The sequence below is a fragment of the Schistosoma haematobium genome, chromosome 1 (genome assembly GCF_000699445.3).
Source record: "Schistosoma haematobium chromosome 1, whole genome shotgun sequence".
NCBI lineage: Eukaryota > Metazoa > Platyhelminthes > Trematoda > Strigeidida > Schistosomatidae > Schistosoma > Schistosoma haematobium.
In genome coordinates this window covers 26,326,299-26,348,901 of record NC_067196.1, presented here as the reverse complement: position 1 = coordinate 26,348,901, position 22,603 = coordinate 26,326,299, and the positions used below count along the sequence as shown (strand labels likewise).

Below are 22,603 nucleotides of genomic sequence, written 5' to 3'. Positions count from 1 at the left end.
ATGGTGGAGACCCTGATTTGAACAAGTGATCATATTTTAGCTTGATTGACATAATCCAATGAAAACTAAAGACAAATAGAACATAGTAACGGTTACTACTCAGTGATCAATCAGTCAAAAACTTCGAATTCTCATTTTATGCCAATTTTACTGAATCAAAACAGAATATGTACATTTTTTAAAGAAAGCGTTTTTTATCTAATAAAAAACAGCCTTCAATTAAACTAACAGATATTAATGCATTAACAAAATGGAATGTGAGTTGTTATTATCACAGGCTTTAGAGTGTATAGAAATTCTTTTACTGGTGAGGGAACATAATACGCTTTCAATTTTATGACATTAATTTATATCTAATGTGTCTTATTCATTCTTTAGTTTTCTGATCAATTTTTAAGTCTATTAAAATATTCATGGTATTTTAATGTAAACAATTTTGTCAAACAATTGGCAATTTAGAAAAAAAAATTGATACAAAGAGTACATCAACAACAACAAAAATTCTAGATGCTTTTAAGACATCAATGAAATATGTAGTTTTTGTAAGACATTGCTGTAGGTTTATTTCTATCAAATAATGAGCTACCAAGCGTAAAGTTTCCTATAATTTTTAACATGATTGATGAAGATCATTTATTCAAAGAAATTTGAAAAGTAATCTTATACATAAACAAAACAAAATTGTATAAATTAAATTTCACTAAGTTTGTAAATTAGTTGAACTGAATATTCCAACAGATTATTCAACGATGAATACAGACTAAAGACTAGAATAAAATATGTATTTTTCATGTAACCAATCCCACAATTTATGTTTGCTCACCGATACAAACATAAAAACTTGTTGAAATCATGTTACTGTAAATTATTAATAATATTATCTCATGATTTAAATTATTAAAGCAAACCAATAATGAATATACTCTATGAAGAGTTACAAAATTACTTGTATAGATTTGATAAATGTCCACAATAATTGACGTATAGATTCTTCTTTGCTTAACAATTTAATCAATCTCATAACACGAAATAGACGGAAAAAATTTACACTGAATTTGACCTGACTTATATCAGACTAAAAAATTAAAAATGAAGATAAGACAAGATTTAAAAAGAAATTAGTCAGTAAACTAAACACAAAGTGTTCTTTTTTGCACATATAATATTATAGTTGGAATTATGGTGAGTGAGTATCAACTAATAGTCTTAATAGAAACCATCCAGATTCTAGAATTTATTGTACAATAATTAACGATTCTGATGATGACTAATAAAATTGCAGACACTCTAGGAAATCGGTATGCAGCAGAAATATAGCAGAACATATATATGGGAGAATTAAGATCTATCTGCGCCTCGTGATTGACTGTGAACAATATATAGCCAAATAGTCATAATTTGAAACACGTTAAATACATTTTTATTACATCAATAATAGTCGACAATTTCAGCTTTTTCCTAATTTTTTTTATCATGACAGGAATATTCATGTAAACTAATAGATATTTGAGGTTATGGTAACTTCAATTTAAGTGAAATATGTATGGAAATTCCTCATTCATTTATTCTTTTAAACAATATAACGGACTACTATTCATGATCTACTTCTGAGAACAAAGTTTCCTGTTGATGGATCAAACAAGAATTCGTGAACAGAATATGAAAGATGAATAATATCACTTTATCAAAACAGTATTAAAACCCTGTTTTAATCCATAATAACTAACAAATCGACTCTATGTTACCTAATACAAAATATTATAAACTATACAAGTTGTTACACAAAAGTGATGTGTAAAGTTTACAATTGTATATTAATGATGGCTGTTTCATCCTGTCTTTAAATATGAGACGTGTAAACATTTAACAGTGGATAGTATTTTAACTGTTGTGAAGTTTTAATTTTTAGGATTCTATCAACTAATGGTTTGAAACATTATCAATGAAATCATCTATATGAATACCATCAGAAATTAAAGACAAGAGTAATCAGGAAATAATACTTGCCGATAATGAAACTAAATATTATCTTTCCAAATTGACATTAAATTACTTACAAATGTATGTTGTACAGTCAAATATGGGAAATATGTTTATATGTAAGAAATGTCAACTGGTAAAAAGCAATTCATATAAATATTGTTTTACCTGTGTCACAATGATATCTATATAACTACCAAGGACCAAGACAAAATCGATCACATTCCAAATATCACTAAAATAATGCTAACAAAATTTTTGAGAGGAAAAAAACAAAAGGAAACCATCAATAAGTAGAAGTAATTACCCCCGCAAAAAATGGAATAAAAATAGGAAATTTTATTTCACGAAAATTCCATTACATAGTCTGTTACTGTTATTACTATCTCAAATCCATGAGTAACTACATGTTTCTCCTACAGTAAAAACCACAGTATATTTACACATATGTCATGATTGCAGACTAAGTGAGCTGTTGTATGTCAGTTAGTCGGCAACCTGTGTTTACAGCTTTTAGCCAATTGGCAACGATGATCGTAAAACAAATTTATTGAGCCAATAATTTTATTCATTTATGCTCGTGACCTGTCGTGGAGGAGAATAGACCGGCAACCAGTATTCTCCATCCAACTCTGTCTTGGGCAATCCTTTTCAGTTCTTTACAGTTGCCATTCATCCTTTTCATGTCTGCTTCCAATTCTCGACGCAGTGTATCCTTATTATTTTAGCTGGCTTTTTATTAGGATATTGAAATAAATACTAAACTTAGAGTTAGGCTGGCAAAAAAATCGTACAGAAGAATAAATAATGGTAATTACTTTTGGAAATGTCACTGAAGAAGTATCATTGATATCCTATGATTTAATATTTCCCATCAGCTGATGTTTCGATAATTACCATAATTTTCGGAACTTACGAAAATTCCAAAATACCATTTAAATACAAAAGTGACATGATCATTTTAATTATGTTTTTAAACGAAGAGTATTAACAATAAGTAATGACAACACTGAACACAGTCCTTCAGTTACTGAATCATATTTGGGTCATCATCATCTTACAAAAAAAGTTTGATAAACACTTGTAAATTTATCAAGTACAAGATTATGAACTATTAGTCATTTCTGAAAAAAAAAAAAATTCGAAATGGATTAAAATGAAAATTCACTTGTTCTTAGAAATAGATACATAATAAAATACAAAACTCACCCGAAAGCTGAATGCTGATAAACGAAGTATAAATTCTACTGTAAATACAGCAGTAAAAAAATAATTGAATGAATCTAATATTCTTGCTTCAAGTTTACCTTGTTTATCATACTATGAAGATGAAACAAAAGAAATAAATGACAAATAAACTTACAAATTTTCTCAGGTAGTTTTTATCATAGAGATTTAAAAATATACACTACATTATAATTTGATATCAGTTTGGAAATCATTAAACATTAGAAAATCTTATATAGATATATTTCACAAAATTGAGACTCATCAGTAGTACGTGTTCATAAGTTTGTACATATCTCAAAGTAAAATCATATAGCTTTTCGAATTTTTTTTTTTAGTATTTTCATTCGTTCTCAAAGTGATAAAAAAGTTATGCTAGGAAAATCTCACGTTTAAAAGATGAGGTATATTTATAGACTATAACCTTATTGAAAGTATCATTATACAATTACTATACAAATGTAAAGCTATTTGGAATCATTCATAAGATAAAATCTCTAATGTCAAAAGTATTCCCTATTCAAATAAGATTAGTGAACAATAACAAGAGATTTTCAAATTAGATCAAGTGTATAACCGAATAGCTTGACTATGTATGCACTAACTTTTACAATAATTTTGTTAATATAAAATTTCAATATCGATTTTAATAAGACACATATGTATGTATTAAAATGTTGTCTATGTATCAGATTTAACTCATCAAAATTTCACTGTACCGGATATTCGGGAAAAAAATGTAAGAATCACAGAGTTTTGCAAGCTATAAAACCAAGTTAATTGTAAGGATTAATAAATTTCCGATGCTAGATGATTACAAATAAAACACAGTAACGATCAGTTAACTTCTCGATGGATTGATAATTGGTAAAAATACCCATAACACTTATGAAATAAAATGACGCATGTTCTTAGAGTAACTCATTTTTCAATGATCATTTGGTAGACATATCTTTAAATATTCATCAACCAATATATATTAAGTCGGGTAGCATTCGAGTAAATAAATTATAATATGATAAGACAATATAAATTATAAAATTATAAAATTATTTGCTTACTTTCAACATCAATGCCACAGTGTTTATAAATATGAATATGAAGATTAATATTTCAAACCTTTTTGATACAACTACAGACCAAATCTTAAACTGTAAGTGCCCTTTAGGAATGTAACGTCGACGTGGTCTAGCTTTCAAGGCATATTCTATACATTTACGCTAAAGATTAAAAAACAACAGTAAAAGAACATTTACGTAAAATACATTGTTAAAATTGATAAAATTAAAGGATAATATAATGAAATGAGATACGAATAGCAACAATGTTTGTTGACAAATGTCTAAACTAAGTTTAATGATTTAGTATATTTACGTCAACAAAACGCTTAGTTAAATAATACTTTATTCACTTTGGTAAAAGCTGATTAATCTCAGAATACTAAGTTTTTGCATCTCAGTTACGTTTGGTGACTCTTATTTAAATATGCCACATAATTAGTAAATTTAGAAGCTATGCTATGCAGATAATATCCACCAGACCTGATGGTTGTTCCATCTAGTGGATTATAATTTAATGAATTTATAAGATAACGGTTTACGAGTGCCACTCATGAAGCAATACACCAATTTTTATCAGTCACCTGTTATTATACTGATTTTGAAACTATAAAAATCATTCAAGATTCTTTTGTAGCCTACACCATAAAATTATGAAAGTAAAACTTCATTCAACAAAGCTAATGCCAGTTATTTTGTCTAAATTATAAATTGAAAATTAGGACTTATTCTTCTTTAATTTCGAACCAACGTTTTATAACGATGTTTGTCATAAGGTACCCAAAGTTTACTACTGACTTTTGGAAATCACTCAAGTTTTCATTTAACTTATCTGATCAAGACAACGTAATATCTTCCACGTTCATCATCTTGCTTACTGTCATATAAATTTCTGGCGTACCACACTTGGTAAGAACCAACGTCATATTGTCTAATACTTAATGCTGATCTAACTGTATCGATGAAACTCAAAAGCAATTTTAGCTTCTCAGCACAAAAAAAGTTAATTTCATAGCAAATAACTTATCGCCAACGTCAAGGAATGAGACAGCAGGTTTGATGAGTATAAATCCTATAGAAGGCATCAAATTCTTTCAAGATCGCAGATATAGCGTCTTGCCGACTGAAAACTAACACAAAAAATAAGTCAGACAGGCCTTTCGACCACTTGTTGCCAACCACCAAACATCATTCGGTTAGTTATTCAGTACTTTTCACTCAAAATAATTCACCATACCAAGAGAAAAAAATTCCTTACTTGATTTTTATTTAATTCACAATTTTTATATTCTGCTTCACCTTCTTTTTGAAATGTCACAATAACGAAACCAACGAATATATTAATCATGAAGAATGGAATGAGAATAATAAATGTAATGTAGAAAAATGCGACTATTGGTCTATAATTTGTTATTGGTCCATGATCTTCTGCGTTCGAATCAATAGATCGGTATAATAAACTGAATAGAAAACGTAAACACCCAATGAGTGGTCAAGGTAAAAGACTGACATGATATTACTTAATTGTATAAGTCCCACTAAAAATTCTATAAATATAAATGTTTCAATTTTTAATAACTGAGAATCAGTTTATTAGGAAACTATTTTGGAAACCATTTTACCCGGATAGTAGGTTAAGCTAACTTTTCAATGAAAATAAAACTATATCACGAATAGATAAGGTGTTTGTTTAACATGAAAAATATTCTTTTCATTTAATAACATTTATAAATGAATATAATAATAAATGTTAACTAACATATGATACTTGGTATACACAAATTTCGGTAGTTCCCATTTGATACTAACAGAAATACATTGAAAGTTAGACATATAAAGCTGACAACACTAGATGGTCGTTACAATCAAATGGAAAATACAGACCACTAAATCTCGTCTTGATGGCTTAGAGTTAGCGTTACATCTCCACAACTGAAGTTTCTGTGTACCAAATTTGTTGTGATATAGTGTACAAACCGCCAATGAGCTCCAACCTACAACAAAAACTGTCAAGTGCCTCCCCCCACCAGTTTTCAATAATTTATTAGGTAAAGAAAGTTAGTGATAAGGACTATCTCAACATACATATACAGTTCTCGTGTTTCTTTTATTTTTTAATTATGCTTTCTCAGTACTCAGACAAATAACATGCACTCAAAAAGTGAGTTATAAAAAGATGTGAGGTTGCTTTTTCAACGTTTAGATTTCCGTGTCATCTTTTAAAGAACATTACACTACCTTAACAGAAATGGAAACGCAATTGACATAAAATTTTATTTAATATTCTAAAGAAAACAATCATCGTCAAGCAAAGGCGCATAGTAAACAAATTCATTTTTCTCTCAACCTGGCTAAACCTTTCATCGGGTAACCCCAAAACACTTGTGAGTATATATGTATAAATATCATTTTAAATTGCACAATAAATAAAAAAGCAGATTAACTATTCGTCTACTATAAAAACTACTTATTTTGTTTTATAAATGTGATGTAAATAATTGTTGTCATCATAATAACGTTTGAAAATAATATTATTTATTAGGAATTGTTGAAACCGTCTATACTTACCTTGGCCAACCTTCAAAAGTAGAAACAGCAAATAGAGTTAATAAAGCATTTGGAACATTATCAAAATTGAAATCAGCATTTTTCCATTCTCTTTCACTAAGAATAGGATCGTCTAAACTCATATCTTTATATTCAATAAACTGACCTCTAAAAAGCATTCAAATATAAAAATGTACTATGAATTTCTATGTTTACAAGTAAATCGATCAAAACATTTCTACATATAATGAATATGGTCTACTAAACGATCCTGATCTGTGATATTTAGAGACTTTACCGACTTCGAAATGGAATCAAAATAAACAAACTCATTTCAAACAATGTGACGTTGCTCATTATTGTTGAATATCGTCTTCAGGTCTTCAAGAAGTTGTTTGAAGTAGAAATCTTACAATTATGTATGATGATCACTGTGTTCAATAATACAATAGTAATTACATACACAAATGTTTTCTTGATTTAATGTGACATGACACTTTTTCTATCAATTTTTTTATAAACTGACAGTTAAATAGTCGGCTATCAGTTATCTGGTTCTATGAAATAGGAGTCAGAAAGAAACTTACATTATAAACTGAAACATTCTATTACGTCAGCAATTTATTCTGTTTAAAGTGGTCTTATTGATCATTATCAATGGTTATATGAAAATTCCCATAGTTTCAGTAACTTATGATTAAATCATTTGTTTGAAAACCAAGCGAATTACTATGATTTTAATCATCAAAACTAACTTACTTGCAATCTTCTTCAACATGTTTTGATATATCTGTACATGAGTAAAATTTACCCTTGAATAACTGTACACCAATAACTGCAAACATGAATTCTAATAAGAATGTGACGAGTACGATGTTACCAATACTTTTAATGGCAATAATCATACACTGGACAACATGCTATAGATTATAAATTAAGAAAAATTAAACAAAAACTTGTTATTTAGTAAAATTTAAAGCTGAAACCGTTCAAACAGATTATATTGTTTGAGATTCATTCATGTTTTGTTGAATGATTGAGTTACAAAACGTAAAAGAGATTTTAAAAAAAAATCAAAATAATGTCCCAATAAAATAGTGAAAACAAATGGACTTTCTATGTGCAGAATAAACAACCTCAATATATTTGAGATGATGCCTTATTTCTTAACGGTTGTCATAATGTTTATTATCTTTCATGACAAATGTATGAGCAAGTAGCAATTCGTGTGTATATTGTTATTCGATAAACAGAAAATAATGTTAGATGATAACACAAACATCACTACTTAACAAAATCTCAGTATTTATTTTTCAACATACTACATGTAAGTGAAAAATATGTATAATGCTTACTTTTAACCCTTTGGCTCGATTAATGGCTCTTAAAGGTCGAAGCACCCGAAGAACTCTTAAGATTTTTACTGCAGAAATTGTTTGATTCCTACAAACAAACAAAATACACCGTGTTAAACCTTTAATGTAATCAGATGAATCAAGATATTGTACAGAAAGAGTGTAATAAAAATCTAGATTGACAACGCAACCAATTACTTACTAGCGCGCATCAATGTGTATTTTTTACAATCATCATTTATGTCATGTTAATTTACTAATAACATTATCATATCATCTCTGTAGGATTCTTAATAACTTCTTCACCTATCAGTTATTTCAAGCTAATCCTAAAAATTAAAGGGTTGTTTTATGTTTTATGTTCATACTGCTGTTGCAGAGTGAATCTAATTATTTTTTTATGCTAATATGTATAAAAAACCCATCTTAATTACCTCAAACCGTATAGTTTTACAAAAAAGAATAAAGTAATGAATTATATGCCTAGCATAAATAACTTACTGTAACACGAATGAAACTAATGCTACGCAGACAACAATAAGATCAAGTAAATTGAATACACTACGACAAAATGCTCCTTCATGAAGTACAAATCCATAAGAAATCATCTAAAGTGCGATAAAAGATATATATATATATATATATATATATATATATATATATATATATATATATATATATATATATACAAATATTAGGAAAATATCCATTTATAAAAAATAGAAATAATGAGACTTTCAGCATTCTGAACATTATCAACAACTACTCTTTGCTAAACTTCTTGAAGTATATCGCTAACGAGTCAACCAGTTATCCTTTGCCTCATGATACCCTAACTGGAATAAATCTGTCATAAATACAGCTTACTAATGTGGATTAATCTTGAAGGAACCTCTTCGGATAAGAAGATATCGGAGCTTTAAGACATTTATATAACTTTAATCAAATGCAACTTATTCTTCGCAAAATCACGAGATGACCTTTTATGGAGAATAAGATGACAGTCATTCATCTTTTGAACAATTTAGTAAAAAATAAATGATATCGTTATGAAATTAGTGTAGATTTTCAGCACTATTTGGTAGATTAAAATCCGTTACCTGATGTAAGCACATATTTTATCATTTATTTTAATATGTATGTATTTGCTACTAGTTAATGATTATATGACATTATTCCAGATTTAGTTTACTGTAATTCAGAATGGAAATAATTACCGACAAATTGTTGCAACTAGATTTTGTTGAATAGTTTTACAATTTTATACTTTCCACAAGTAATCAGAAAATCTCAATTCCAAGAGATTAATAGTACTAATTAAAACGTGATCAGTAGATAGGTTCCATGTTATGTTTTAGAGCTGGAATATATACATGTATATTTATATATAATGAAGAAGACTTGAAAATCATGTGTATGATTTTGGTGTTATCAACGTCTCCGATCTAGAAATTTTAATGTAAAAATGTTTTAGTCGTACTGGACAAAATCATCAGCGCTTGCTTCACGTAGAAGTCGTCGGAACTGACCTAGTTCACTTAGTTCAGAGAACTTAGTAATATTCAGAGATGTACATGTTCATGTGCATAAACAGTGACATAGAGTGGTGAGAATAATTTAAGTGGGAACATCATTTTAAGTGTAAATTTTATAATTTATGTGACTTTATTAAACTAAAGTTGCATATTAGTCTCAAACTGATTTAGATAAACGCAGTTTGTCATGTTAGTGACATTAATCACAATATATGCTGAAATTTTAGTATTTCATCAACAACTTACTTTCAAAGTGATTTCCACAGTGAAAACACTAGTGAAAAAGTAATCAAACATGTTCAGAATCTGAAAACAATTATAGTTTGGAAAGAGAGAGAATAAAGAAATTCGTTGTATATGTAATCTATGAATAGTTACTAGTTGTTTTGTACATACTTGAAGATATTTATTTATAAAATAACATAGCCACCAATGTAATTCAACGTAGTTCTTATCAATATCGAGTATATAATATTTGTCAATGCTATCAACGAACAAATAAAACGGATAATTATCAATTCATTCAACAAAATGTATTCTCATACATATTTCAAAACGTCGTTATTCGCCTATATAATAACAAAATTATAGTTTAGAACAGAGGCGAACTAATGGTGGTTAATATAAGAATGATTTACTTAAAGTTTATCCAAACCAACTTCATTTGAGGAATTGTATTCACTTTCAAACGCCTAATATCTTACCTTATGTGGTAAATATATAATCAAAAGGTCCGTAATGGATACCATTGTACGTGTCATTTTAAACATTGAGAGATACAACTACTAAGTCATCGTTTAATTCAAATAAATCATTTGGAAAAAAACTAATCTATGACAAATTATCGTCCGAGTAATATATTTTATTAAAGAAAAGCAAATATTTATTGGTCAGGAAAAATTCATGTGTTCACCTATATATCATGAATATATGTACGAGATAATACTACCTAAAAAAGTGTAAATCTAAAGAAATATGCTACTGTTTACAATGAGGCATCATCTATAGTAAAATTGCAAAGAAATGAAACAGAACAAAAGGGATAACAAAGTCATTTGAATTAGTGTTAAGCAAACCAAAGTATTGGCTTAAGCTTCTTAACTGACTTTCTGATCTGTTTGATTTTTATAAACTAACCGGTAACCAGAACGTTATAACTAACTTGAATAAATGGAATTATTTCAAATCGTTATATATCTGAATGTCATGCACTAAGAACTAACATGATGTAAACAGAGATCGGAAAAATAAGAAATGTAGTGTATTTATTTACTCTAAATAATAATTATCATTATTTTGGCTAAAATATTTCAACTTTATTATAAAAAATAACAATGGAAATAATCCGTACTCGATTTCTTGGAGAGTTTGCATGTAATGGATCTTCGGCAGCAAGTAAAATACTGCTTACCAAAATACAAACCAATACAATATTTCCAAAATGGGAGAAACAGACCACATTATGACAAAATATACGAAATCTAAATCGTAAAAAAGAGACATGGTTAAGATAAATTTCAACGGTAAATTCAAATCTTTATATATGTCGAAAATTTCTTTACGAAATATTCATACATTACAGGTTTTTACTAGAATATCATTTTATTCAGTATAAGATGTAAGTTAAATCTGTACGACAAAATAAACAAATTGCATACTGATCGTTTTAACAAATCTGCAAATTTTCCTGTTTTTGATTCAATCATTAAATTGAACTTTATTGGCCATTTATAATCTTTTCCTAGACGCTTCCGCCTTTTATACAGTTATACAAAATAAAAACGAATGATAACGTTATTATTATTTACCGTGTCAAAATATTCTATCTTTTGACCAGTTAACTATGCTGATATTTATTTAAAATGATTATTCTGTTTACTCTAAAACGTTTAGAAAATTTATGTTGGACAAAATTTGGACAGATTCACAACAAAAAATGTTTTTGCCAGTCTTACAAATGTTTATATATAATAAAATAAAAATTTCCAATTTCAAATGAGAGATATTTTGATATTGATAGATAACTTACTCTTTTTAAGTAATTTATGAACAGTCGGGAAGGTATCATTTTTACAAAAGTATGGTGTACAGAAAACAAACTTCAAAGGCAAATATTTCAACAAGTTATTAATCAGTTTGTGCAAAAATGTTATGTTTATTTACTCAGTATTGTTTATTATGAAGTTTGTTTTATAAGCAAACGGTTTCTTAACGAAAGTGGAAAAGTATCCTTGGTTAATGAACGTGAAATGAAAATTCATTAAACTGTCAACTAGTAAGTCATATTAATTGTGTATTTTAATATCTTCGTACAAAATCATTGAATTTTACATGGAAACCATACTTGACTGTATTTTCATAATTATTTCCCAAATTCTTTATATTATAAAATCTTGAGATCCTTTGTCGTTTTTAATTAATCCACCACAATATTAATTCAAAAACAAGCTACAAATTCATATGAAGTTATATTGATAAATTAGGGGGTAATAAAATTTTTTTTCTTTAAGTGTCTGTTACTTGACAGAATGCCTAGGTGAGAAATTTTAGCAAAATTATATTTTGTATATCCACCAAATGATTCAACAGAATGTTATGGCTAATGTTATTATTTTCAAGAACAGTGAATGTATTATTGATTTTCATTAAATAAACTTTCACAGTCAATAAGTTCGCATGATTTTATGAAAATATTTTCAATTTACACTGTCTTCAAAGTTTTTGGAGGATAATGACCTAATGAAGTTAGAATTATATACAGAATACGCTTCAAGGAGTCTATTAATTAACAATTCTTGAGAAACGTATCCAATCATGCTACCACAATGAAAGGTTAACCTTATTTAGAATTTGATTGTAAATTAATTGTTTTAGAAATCACTGACAACATAGGAAACAAAGAATAATTCGAATGTTTACTTGTTCGTATCAGCAAATATAAAGAATGCTGAATGAGGTGGCATTGTTCGACTATCTTGTGGTGACATGTCTTTCTGATCGTCTCCATCTTTACCATTTAAATCTCCTTCTTCCTCAACATCTTCATCTTCAGCAAACATTTCTTCATATGTTTGATCTTCATTATCTAAAATGAGAAATGATTCATGCAGCTAATAAATACCGCTAAGAGTAAATTATCATGGTACTGAGTTGTGAATTTTAATGAATCATTATATCATTACTGTATATATATATATATATATATATATATATATATATATATATATATATATATATCAGACCATTCACGATATCATTTGCACCTAAATCTGTGAGAAATAATTTTCAATTATTATAGAATGTGAATACAGTTTATAACTTACCTGTTCTTTCATATTGTTTAATTTTTATCCTATAAGTAAAAGAGTATGATTAAAGTATTTTATTTCCAGTGGGGACATTTGTTGTTAGATACATACTACTTGGTTGAAAGATAATAAATACTTATGAAATTTATGTTAATGAGGAACTTCAACGTAATAAAGATTTACTATCACGTGAAAATGTGTTTCAGTCGAAATATTCAACTTTGCATCAGCATGCCAACATGGTATTAGCAAACATAACGATAATACAAAGATAGGAGTATAAACAGACCATTGAAAAACTAAGGATAAGGATAGAGACCAAGAGAGCAAATAAAAGTTTAGAGTAAACAGTCTTGAATAAAACTATGTTCAAGATTAAAAATTATTTCCGAGGGAATCGGCATGAATTTTCATCAACAGATTATGAACAAGTAACTAGAAGCCCTAATTCCGTCAACGTGGCTCAGAATATTGATAAACAATAGTACAGAACGATAAAATGAATTAGTCTGACCAACGCTAGCCATGTTTCAACCTCTTAACATGTTAATAATTATAACAGAACAAGGAAGTCGTTTACTAAGCAAGCTTAATGTGTGGTTAGACTAGATAACCTGGTGAAAGTCTATAAATTTTAACTATTAATTTGAGCCTTACATAGCTGTAACTTAATCCTCATTTCCGCCAAACAAAGCGATGTCAATACTAGTAGCAGTTATATGTTCTACAGCTCCAAGCCCAACATGTATTTCTTTTAAATATCCCATTATTAATAAAATTTACTCCTAGTGATATCTTGTAATGGTATTTTAGCAAGGGAAACATTGTTTGATTAATTAATCGCCAAGAACATGGGTCTTAGAAGTAATGAGTAAACTGCAAAGTAACCTTATCTCACATCCTAACAGTAAGAACTATAAAAATTACGACAAATATTGTCCTAAAGGTAATCACAGAGCTAGATATGATAGAAAATCAGACGAAATTAACATAGTACTACAAGAGCAAATAAGATGAGATCTAGATGATGAAATGTCATCAAACTCAAAATGTGATGAGAAATATGGAATATAAGCACATGTTGCACTGTGAGCGTTTTCCAGCAAAGTCATCTAATATCTTCACACATAAATCCCAACTATTGTGTACGTTCTAACTGGAGACTTTAAATTCCACTCTACTGTTCCTGTTAAAACTATTGATTATTTGAATTCTCGATAGAACGGATCGAATAAATACATAGTCCAAGACAGTAAAAGATATGATCGCTTAATAAAGATAGATTGATATATATCATTTTTCACCTACAGATGACTAGAATCGTTAGGTGAATATTTATTGAATAACGTTCCTTGAAAAAAAATTAAATAAAACATACACTGAATTTAATTCATTTTCTCGCTGTTCTGGAGGTGGTGCAGTTGGTTCAACAGTCTCTGTAAGTTCTGGTGTGTCATTTTGTTTTCTTAGTGCATCACCGTTTCCTTCTTCCTCTTCATCTTCATCTTCGTTTAAATTATCGACAGCAATAGCCAAGAACACGTTCAATAAAATATCTGATAACATACTGCATAAGAAAATATTAGCTTTATTCATGTTACAAATAACAGACCTCCAACAAACTGGTGTTGAATATGTATGCTGACTTACACTAAAGTAGTGTGTTGTTTTTTAATATTTTGACAAATCGAAATCATTAAAATAAAACTGAGTTCATGAGGGCTCATCAAAATAATACTTTTTCTTAGTAGAGAAAAATTATCCAAATTGTAATTCTGAACATTTTGATTAAACTATAATCAAAGTATTAAAATGATTCCATTAAGAATTATACAAGTACATTAATATTACTTTAGGTATGACCTTTGTGATCCAGTCTTAAACAGAAAGCTTTGTCGAAATAAATAAAAGAAGAAACTTATACATCTGATGAACATAAAGAAATATCGAGTATTTCTGAATTAATTTGAATGAATTGATGACTTTATAGACATTTTATAAGGGTATCATAACATTCATACGAATTATCAATTTTTATATAATTTGAAACAGTCAAAAGTGCTTTTATTTTAATTTCGACTTTTTTTCCGAATGACAAAATTTACATATATATTGGGATACTAATAGTTTCATCCATCATAAGAACGAACACTTACAATAAATTTCCACATATACTATGAACTTGGCATTCGTTATTGTGTCAGACGTACATAATATCTATTTCAACAAATTCTCTTGGTAATATACAACCTTTTTCTAAAAACATCCAAAAATTACAATCATACAATGTCATTTTACTACCAAAAAAGAATCAAACGATTTTCAAAGGATACAATTGCCACATATGAAAAGAAATATGAAGTAGATAACTACAACTCCATACCAAGGACTATTTTCATATGCTCTCATTCCATGATACATAACTTCATTCCAATCTTCACCAGTAAGTATCTTCATTGTGAGGAGAAAAATAAAATAAAACAAGGAACTAAGCATGTTTGTACATGAAGACAATGAATAAATTTACACATTTAAGAATATAAAATATTTATTTTAAACAGATTAGTTCATCTAATCCAGCCTTGATTAGCCGCTAAATCATTATATGCGTACAATTCATTGTGAACTATTCAAGTATTGATTATCTTTTACAATGCTCTACAAATACAAGATATCTTACAATGAAAATAGGCCATTTGCTGAAGTCTATATGGCCTAAAACTCAACTCACTTTGTGACTAGTAAAGAATCTGTCCTAACTTACACTATCGTAAGGTAAATACATTCATAATAACTAAAAATGTGATGCAAAATATATCTGTGTTGAATTCTTTTCAACAATGAGATAACAATAAAGTACTGATTAAGTTCAAAATCAACCATTTATTCAGTTAAGAACAGAGTCATACTAAATTGAAAGTATGGTAGATTCGTTTATTTTAAAAAACAATTTCATGCTGAATAATATAACTGATTCCCATAACTCCATTTCCAACACACATATAGTCCCTTTTCACTCATAAGTCGGTATGCCAAGATAAGACCTAAAATAATTTTGAAATGATTCTTTGTATTTTTTCTGGTGATCTATAATTGATGTCAAATTTTAATTAAATTTCATGGCTTACATAACTGACTGGTCTTAATTAGACAGTCACTGAAAACCAGTAAGTATGAATCAACCGCTTCATCGCAATACGATACACTCTACCAGTGTGCATCGAAGACTCTTCTAGAAAGAGTTCACAACCTTCAGGTTTTATGACCTTTAGACCGGTAAGGATATATCCAGAAGTGTAAGTGATTAATTTCAATCAACTCGTCAGTCAGTCATTCTGTTACAACGTAGGACCAGGCACATATGTGCATCGATCCAAGTTGCCACACCTCATTAGCACAAAAAAATGAACATCAAATCCAAAGAAGCAATTAACTCAATAGTATAATATATAAAAGAAAGATTGCACATAAGGATATACTACAGGAAGGAAGTTAGTTTGTAAAAAGAAAGATATGAAATAATTTAAATATTATAGTTTAAGGGAAGACAGAGAGTGTACACACATACGCCATTGTGATCGATTCTGAGTCATGTCACCCAGTTCCCAAGCATTGGATACGATAGTCATGCGGACCCCAAACAAGTAGTTTGCATCTACCAACATGGCTCAGACCAGACGTTAGTGTCTTCAAGCACTGATACCACGTTTTGGTTTGGCCACCCCTAACTTTCTTCCAAAATCCCCCAACACTAGTAAGCATTGCGCGTCGTGGTAATCAGTGTTCAGGCATACACAACACGTGGCCCAATCATCTCAGTAGATGAAGATTCACAACCTCATCAACTGATTTACCATCATCCCCTAATACCTTACGTCTAACCTCACTATCACTTACCCGGTGACCCCAACAGATGTGAGCAATATTTCTAAGGCATCTGTAGTCAAATACTAATAGCTTACAAGTGTCTTCTACTTTCAATGACCACGTTTCGCAGCCGTAAAGTAGGACAGAACGAACTGCCGCGCAGTATACTCGTCCCTTAATTGATAGACGGATATGTCGCCTTCGCCATAGGTGACGTAAGTCGACAAAAGCCGAAACAGCTTTCTGAATCCGTGCTGAGATTTCGTCAGACACCAACCCATTAGGGCTGGTCAGACCTCCAAGATAAGTGAAGTTGTCAAAGCGTTCGACTACTTCACGCCTTTCAATGACAGACACTGCCACAGAACTTCTCGGTCGACAGAGTCAAATGCTGCTCTTAATTCAATAAGGACCACCATTGTCGGACGCCGATAAGCATGCCTGTGTTCTAGAACCTGACGAATGGTGAATATGTGGTCGATACAGCCACAATCAGGTCTGAAGCCAGCTTGATTCTCGCGTGTTTGCAGTTCACGAGTCTTAGTTATGCGTCCGATAATTATCGAGGCTAGTATTTTAGATGCTATATTAGATATATTAGTTAAACTAATCCCTCTATGGTTGCCACAGGATGATTTTAACCCTCTCTCATATATTGGGACGATAAGTGATTGCAACCAGTCACATGGGATTACATCCAGTTCCCAGATTGTGACTAAAATGTTAGTCAACCCAATCGCCAAAACCGGACCACCATACTTAGAGAACTATGGAGCCAATCCATCTGGACCAGATGCTCTCCCCCATTTCAGATCAGCTATAGCTTTTGAACTTCAATTAAAGTCGGTGTGCCTACTTCAACGTCCAATTCAGTCTGTTTAGGAATGGTAACTAGCTGTAGAGTAGCTGAAGGTCAGCTGAACTGCTCCATAAAGTGTTCCGCCCATCGTTCTAAACGTCTGGGTTGAGAGCAGATAACAGTGTCGTCTTTTTTCGAGATAGTCCCACTTACACTTGACTTCTTAATTCCAGTTTCCTTTATTAGTCTGAAAAGCTGTCTGGTGTTACATACAGCCGCTGACTTCTCCTTCTCTTTTGCTTTCGTTACCCACCACTGCTCACGATCGTTCCTTAGACTTTTGCTTAACCTAGATCTGATTTGTTTTCGCTAGTTGTCATGTTCGGAGAAAGATAGAATGAGTGCAAAAGACTTAACAGAAATCCACTGGCTTTTTCGTTACCCTTTGGTTTAAGTCACTAGCAGATGTCACTCCTGATTCCACAGCTGCTTGTATATCTTTACAAGCAACATCTGGGTCAGCCTCGTTTTCAAAACTGACTAAGTTTAACCCCAGTTGTTTCTGGAATCTACTTTTGGCTTCCTTGTCACTGAGTTCAACTCTGATGGGTCTTCTTAATGTAGTTTTTTGCATCCAGAGAGGCGCGAGCAAATGCACGCCCGTATTAGAGCATGATCAGAGTCTAAACGTGTACTCCAGAACGAGCGGCAGTCTTCTATAGAGCCTCTCAAACGATGACTGATGGCAATATGGTCTATTTGAGTCCATCGTTGGTTTGGTGCAGGTGGTCACCATGTTAGACGATGTCTCTCCTTATGCTTAAAATTACTGCTTGCTAAAAATAAATTATTTTCTGAATACAGTCGCAGCAGACGGTCACCATTATCTGTTCGCTGAGCCGGAATACTAAAATACCCGCCTAAATGTCTTCCTGTTTGGTTTAAACTACATAACTAGGCATTAAAGTCACCTGCTACGAGTACTATGTCTGGGTGCTTAGCTTAATGAAGAAGTTCAGAAAGCTTTCTGTAAAAGCCATCTTCCACTTCATCTGAGCTGCAGTCAGTGGGAGCGTAGGAAGAAATGACGAAAAGACAAGGACGTGTGTTCCTATCCTTCCGAGTTCTTACGGAGCCGTTTAGTCGAACAACACATGTGCGACTGTTAACAGGGATCCATTATAATAGTGTTTGTTCTGCCCTCGTACTCAGTGCTATGCCTATACACGCCAATTCACGAGAACTAGCCATCAGGTCGCCAGATACACGGAGGGTGTATCTCGTCGGCTCTCCGTTTTGCCGAGGTGAGGTCAAGTGAATGAGCCCACTAGGCTCCTCTATGCGTGTTTCGGAGGCACAGCATACATCAATGGTTCGAGATTCTAGGATTTTAACCAAGGAAGCCTGCTGACCGAGATCTCCTAGTATCTGACGTGAATAACTGCTTCATAAACGACATGGTTAACACTACTGGTTACATCGTAATTGCTTGTTTTGTTTTTATGCCCATAATTAAGAATACACAATTCGTTTCTACTCGAATTTTGCTTTTAGTATTGGTTTCAGTGACAGAGATCGATTACATGTTATTGAAAAAAAATCAGATTTGTAGAATATCCTAATGTAAACAAAATTTATGGTACCATGATTAATTATGTCAATAAAACTGACTTTTCACCAACCTGAAATACAGTAAGCATAGCTTGCAAAATTCCATCAAAATTAGCACGAGGTTTTTCATGTGCTATAAAATTGAATCGACCACCGAATAGTTGCATACCAAGTAAAGAGCAAATAAGAATGAATATAGATAATAGAAGTAGTAGACTAGCAACTGATCGAACAGATTTTAATAATTTCCCTACTAAACTTCGCAAACTTTCCCAGTACCTAAAATTTCAAAACCAAATGGAAAAAAATGCTTGATTAGTAGGATAAACCCCATCAAGGCAGTCAAACAAGATAAATTTTTGACAAGTTATAGTTTGCACAAGAATCTGTTTAATTATTCATTAAATTAGTGTTTTGGTGTTTTGAAAAACAAAATTAATTCGTATTATAAGTTCTATTTAGACATCTACTTTCATACATTAGACCAAATACTTGATAGAAAATTTGTAATTAGGGTATTTTTGATACTTTGAGACTTTACAAATATTTTAATTCAGAATAACCGATTATTTCCATCTGTTTTCACTTTTATTTCTTCGTACAAAGTAGTGTAGGAATTAACAAAACGTTTTACAGTACATCTGAAGTTGTCAGGAATAAGTTCGAAAACTTATTAAAGTAATTTAGACAGGAGATTTCTAATCATCAAATCATTTTAGTGTAAAAATAAGATTGGCTCACAAACTATATGATTACTTCAAATGGTCAAATATCCAGTTATTTTTGTTGAATCTTTAGCTGATAATGTTGTCTAGAAAGACAATGAAGTTTGATAAAAAAAGCCTATCCAGCTTAATAAGTCAAATATGATTAAAATCATTATCCTGATTTAAAAACCTATCCAGTTTTGTCAAATACTGAGCAAAAGAGTTTGAAGCAGTTAAGCATACATAGTGATGGGATTGTAGACCAGGAAAATATCATCGATATTTCATTAACGCTCGAGTGTTTAACACATGGAAGACAATTAAACAATTATCTGAAGGGAAATCACTCTACTTTGCACTATGTAAATCATTCATATTTACAGTAATTTTAAAAACATAAAATGTTTCACATAAGCGATTTTTCACCTAAAATGTACGGAGTGATTCAGTCTACTGATGAGAATTAATTAAAGTCATTTCTTACAAACAAACAAGTTTATTTTATGTAAGAACAGAATAAGCGAGAGATCATGATGTAATCAACGACTAGTCTGAGTTCCTATTAATTGAATAGAAAAACCTATCAAAATAAGGGATCAAAGACAGAAGTTTAACAAATGGAAAGAGTACCAAACGATCGAAATAAGATATGCTGACGTACACACAACTCACCGAAACAGAATATCTAGCAACAAATGGTTCTCATTATCCGAATGACCTTCCACCATGAAGAACCTCAGTTTACAAACCTTGTTAAGAGACATTATCCTGAGATAAGTCTTTTTATGACTTGCAGTACATAATTGAACTATCATACTAATTAGAACTGTAAGATAACTGAAACTGACATATTCTAGAGTAAATACTTCATAGTGGAAGCCACTCATCAGGTCAAAACATTGTACCGTCAAATATGCAGTCATTATTTTGACAATTCTTAAGACTTTTTAATAAAACAATTACGCAAATACAACCTATATTATTTTCATCATTTTGATATTGAAGTACGATTTCGCACACTTACTGAGTCAATTTAAATATCCTGAGAAGTCTTGCACAGCGTAACACAGAAACACCCATCGGATTGAGTAAACCAGATTTCACAAAAATCAATTCCAATATAGAAAATATAACTACAAAAAAGTCGAAGCGATTGAACAGTTTTGAAATATAATCTGAGAAACCAGATGCCCCCATTTTAATTAACATTTCCATTGTGAATAGCATCACAAATACAACATTAGCAAAATCTGAAATAAAAAATAAACACAACACTTTGCTCAACGGTAAAACTCTAAGTCTCTTATAAAATTTCACTAAGATAATGAAGTATAAAATTAAAATCGTTTTCTAATTGGATGGTGCATTTACTTTCCGATTTTCTTTCGACAATTACTAAACTATTAAATTCTAACGATAAAAAAATGAATGCATTACTCTGGTCTCGCCGAAAAACGAAATTGAGTCACATAACAAACAGTTATTATACATTATTTTTAACTAATCCCAAACTCTTTACACTTTTATTCTCTAGTTAACATCAAAAATCGAGTTATGCAGTGGATGGTCAATAACATCTACATCCTAACTAATTTGATCGATGCATGTACAGTTTCACCAATTCAGTTGCCTAATTTACCAAAAATTGTAAAATCAAACTTGATATTCAAGAATCAAGGTTAGTCAACCACTAAACATTGTCTATACTTCTATTTTTAAGTTAAAATGTTAAACAAAGTATTCTGTGTTTATCCATTTATTCTTCTTCGTGAGGTATACAGGTCGCTTAGTATAGGAATACTAAAGATTGAATTAACAAATACAACGGGATATTATGCTCTCCAACAGCATTCGACTGACTAAAATGCTCTACAAGAAAATAACTACATCTTTGTTAACTAAAAATAAACTTGCCAAACCACACTAGCTATATGAAGTTTTTTCGAAAAGACAAATGAATGCAAAATGTTATACTGGTATGACAGTAACCACAAGAGCACTTTATACAACACTTAATTTAATGTCCATAAACAATAATAAAAACAAAAATAAAATAACAATAACACATTTCAATTAAAATCAGTCGACCAACCTTGGAATTCGTCTAACCATTCTGGTTGATTGTGATGTTCAGTGGTTAAGACTACTGTGTTAAGAAAAACCAAGATAATAACTAGTGCAAAACATTGGCGGCTGTTGATAAAAGCAATCACAGCTCGTCGTGTTCGTTTACGGAATTTTCTTAAACGGCTAAAATTTTTCCAGTGAAAATCAACAGAAAAGGGATTTGGTTCAGCTACTAATTATCAAAATTTTTACAGTTATTATTTCGTATATCATTTTCCAGGTGTCTTTGTTCAAACTAGTTTCTGTAATATATGCAGTCAAGTTTTATTATTAAAGAACAACAACACAAAGACCTCAGTTCTTATACGCGATTAATAAAGTCTAAAGTCATTTTTAGACTCATTTGGAAGGAAATAATGAATAACTTAGTGTATTGCGCTTGTTCTGAAGATATAATTTAAATATGAAATAAAGAACTTCGCTTTATGCAGAGCGTTTAATTTGATGTCATTTTGTGTTATTTATGTATCAGGGCAAAGTGA

At 30.5% G+C, this 22,603-nt stretch overlaps 1 protein-coding gene across 1 annotated transcript in view; it reads right to left on the bottom strand.

Annotated features, from left to right (window-relative positions):
• The window catches only part of CACNA1C_2 (Voltage-dependent L-type calcium channel subunit alpha-1C), a 69,398-nt gene that overhangs the window by 23,373 nt on the left and 23,422 nt on the right, over nt 1-22,603 (bottom strand). Inside the window, exons 13-30 of the mRNA XM_051214343.1 lie at nt 22,087-22,244; nt 21,019-21,244; nt 19,359-19,566; nt 15,344-15,461; nt 14,389-14,566; nt 13,026-13,054; nt 12,622-12,787; nt 11,054-11,183; nt 9,949-10,008; nt 8,669-8,775; nt 8,168-8,255; nt 7,572-7,732; nt 6,834-6,980; nt 5,524-5,725; nt 4,269-4,427; nt 3,190-3,300; nt 2,149-2,226; nt 947-1,075 (exon numbers count right to left, since the gene is read on the bottom strand). Of these exons, the coding sequence (XP_051073556.1) occupies nt 947-1,075; nt 2,149-2,226; nt 3,190-3,300; nt 4,269-4,427; nt 5,524-5,725; nt 6,834-6,980; nt 7,572-7,732; nt 8,168-8,255; nt 8,669-8,775; nt 9,949-10,008; nt 11,054-11,183; nt 12,622-12,787; nt 13,026-13,054; nt 14,389-14,566; nt 15,344-15,461; nt 19,359-19,566; nt 21,019-21,244; nt 22,087-22,244 (2,455 nt within the window). The remainder of the gene's footprint in view (nt 1-946; nt 1,076-2,148; nt 2,227-3,189; nt 3,301-4,268; nt 4,428-5,523; nt 5,726-6,833; nt 6,981-7,571; nt 7,733-8,167; nt 8,256-8,668; nt 8,776-9,948; nt 10,009-11,053; nt 11,184-12,621; nt 12,788-13,025; nt 13,055-14,388; nt 14,567-15,343; nt 15,462-19,358; nt 19,567-21,018; nt 21,245-22,086; nt 22,245-22,603) is intronic.